This window comes from Sinocyclocheilus anshuiensis, unplaced genomic scaffold (genome assembly GCF_001515605.1).
Source record: "Sinocyclocheilus anshuiensis isolate Anshui unplaced genomic scaffold, SAMN03320099.WGS_v1.1 scaffold1155, whole genome shotgun sequence".
In the NCBI taxonomy this organism is placed as follows: Eukaryota; Metazoa; Chordata; class Actinopteri; order Cypriniformes; family Cyprinidae; genus Sinocyclocheilus; species Sinocyclocheilus anshuiensis.
In genome coordinates, this window is record NW_015542398.1 from 80,798 (window position 1) to 83,358 (window position 2,561).

A 2,561-nucleotide genomic window follows, 5' to 3' on the forward strand; every position below is an offset into this window, starting at 1 on the left:
TGTACACACGCACACTGGCCACTTTTCACCTATTCAACTGCTTGTTAACGCAAACATCTACTCAGCCCACCACATGGTCACACAGCAGCAACTCAATGAATGTAGACATGGTCAAGATGATCTGCTAAAGCTCAAACTGAACATAAGAATGGGGAAGAGAGATGTTTTAAGCGACTTTAAACGTGGCATGGCTGTTGGTGCCAGATGGGCTGGTCTGAGTATTTCAGAAACTGCTGATCTACTGGGATTTTCACGCACAACCATGTCTAGAGTTTATAGAGAATGGTCCGAAAAAGAGAAAATATCCATTGAGCGGCAGTTCTGTGGGCGAAAATGCCTTGTTGATGCCAGATGTCAGAGGAGAATGGCCAGACTGGCTGAACTGATAGAAAGGCAACAGTAACTCAAATAACCACTCGTTACAACCAAGGTATGCAGAAGAGCATCTCTGAATGCATAACATGTCGAACCTTGAAGCCGATGGGCTACAGCAGCAGAAGACCACACCGGGTGCCGCTCCTGTCAGCTAATAACAGGAAACTGAGGCTACAATTCGCACAGGCTCACCAAAACTGGACAATAGAAGACTGGAAAAAAGGTTGCCTGGTGTGATGAGTCTCGATTTCTGCTGCAGCATTTGGATGGTAGGGTCAGAATTTGATGTAAACAACATAAAAACATGGATCCATCCTGCCTGGTATCAATGGTTCAGGCTGCTGGTGGTGGTGTAATGGTGTGGAGGATATTTTCTTGGCACACTTTGGGACCCTTACTACCAATTGAGCATCGTTTAAACATCACAGTCTACCGGAGTATTGTTGCTGACCCTGTCCATTCCTTTATGAACACAGTGTACCCATCATATGATGGCTACTTCCAGCAGGAAAACAAGCCATGTCACAAAACACAAATCATCTGGTTTCTTGAACATGACAAATAGTTCACTATACTCAAACCCCATCCACAGTCACAAGATCTCAATCCAATAGAGCTGTGCTCCAAAGCGGAAGTCTGCAATCAACACCAAAAAAGTTGCTTCAGCACTTAGCACTTGTGTTGAAAACCAATGAAAACAAGTGAAATATTATAACACAGATATATTATAACACATTAATGAAGCTCAAATAAGATGATGGCACAAACAACACCAAGGTTTGATTTCCGGGAAGTACATGAACTGATCAAACGTATGCTTTGAATGTAATGTCAATGTCAGTAACTAGGATTGCATGATTTAAAGTTTGAAGCTGTTGTAAAATAGGTGGTAAAAACAGCTGTGATGGTGTGAACGCACATCGGTTGAATTCTATATTAAGGCGGCATGCTGTGATATTGTATGCCAGCTTTAAGCAACCTACTATTACACAGTATTCACAACATATGCATTAAACATAAAATGCTCCCACCAAAAACAAGTTGTCTATGCTGGAAGCACCCATTTGATATATATAAACATTATAGCAGAACCACTACTGGTTGACATTTCTAAAATCACACAGCAGTACATTGTCATATCTCTACAATCAGCTGCATGAAATAAGCTTTCTGGCATTTGTATGTGTCTTACACAAGACGCTGAGGGGCCGCTCTGTCCTCTTGTCTCCATTGGCGATGGACGGGTGATCCACCGCACAGGCGATCAGAGCGTTGTTATCGTTCCTAGTGACAGTGAGGGTGAGCTCGCTGGTTACTGTGTAGGTCGGTTCGTCAGGGTTAGACTCCACTACATCAGGACGCCCTACACACACACAAATACGAAGTAAACACTGTAATTATTGAACAACTAATGTTTGAGTTCAAAGCAGATTTCTGTCCTGACTGCGTGTGTGTTTTCACCTTGTATCTCCTCTTGATCGCGGTACCAGTGTAGTTTAGCAGGAGGTTTGCTGCCTGAACTCGTGCACGTGAGAGTAACCTTGCCGCCCTCCTGAACAGCATCTTCAAAACCTGTTATCACAGGCTTACCTGGAACACCTGTGAGAGAGAAACAGATGTAAAATGAAAAACATAACATTTTCAGGTGCAATTTAAGGGAAATAAGGGCATCGCTGGCTAGATAAAATGTAAATGAAATAAAAACAGTTATTTTCCCTAAGTAGCAGCTCACTATCAACAACTAGCTACTTGCTAATAGGCCTGCACGGAATTTGCACCAAATGAAATCTGCTCTGTAACCTTCTGCAGATTTAAAACGTCCATCATTCGCACCCCCTGCCCCTTGAATGTTGTTTTATATAATAATTTGGCAAACTGTATGTTTTTAGCTGCCAAAAAGAGTACAGTACTTTCAACTCTGTTTAACACATTTGACCATATTTAAATCAATTATGCAGATTTTCCCCCAAAACCAGTACAGAAAATGTGGAGAAGTGTGCAGGTTCCGCGTAGGCCTGGTCACATCAAACATGCTTACCAGGAGCAGCTGGTGCTTTTCAAAAGAGGTAAAGCAGAGATGTCAGTTATCAATGACAAAATGTATATCTGGATATTTTATGATTTGGGTATGCAACATGGGTCCTAAAATCAGTTGCAAGCATATATCAAACTTATATATATATATA

General features: G+C 41.8%; 1 protein-coding gene across 4 annotated transcripts in view; it reads right to left on the reverse strand.

The window, feature by feature from the left end:
- LOC107692883 (cell adhesion molecule 3-like) overlaps positions 1–2,561 on the reverse strand; it is a 62,729-nt gene that overhangs the window by 15,422 nt on the left and 44,746 nt on the right. For 3 of the 4 annotated variants that reach the window (XM_016492092.1, XM_016492091.1, XM_016492090.1), the window contains exons 5-6: positions 1,837–1,974; positions 1,568–1,738 (exon numbers count right to left, since the gene is read on the reverse strand). In XM_016492092.1, coding sequence (XP_016347578.1) covers positions 1,568–1,738; positions 1,837–1,974 — 309 coding nt within the window. Of the gene's footprint in view, positions 1–1,567; positions 1,739–1,836; positions 1,975–2,413; positions 2,429–2,561 lie in introns of all 4 variants that reach the window. The other variant, XM_016492089.1, reaches the window with a different exon arrangement.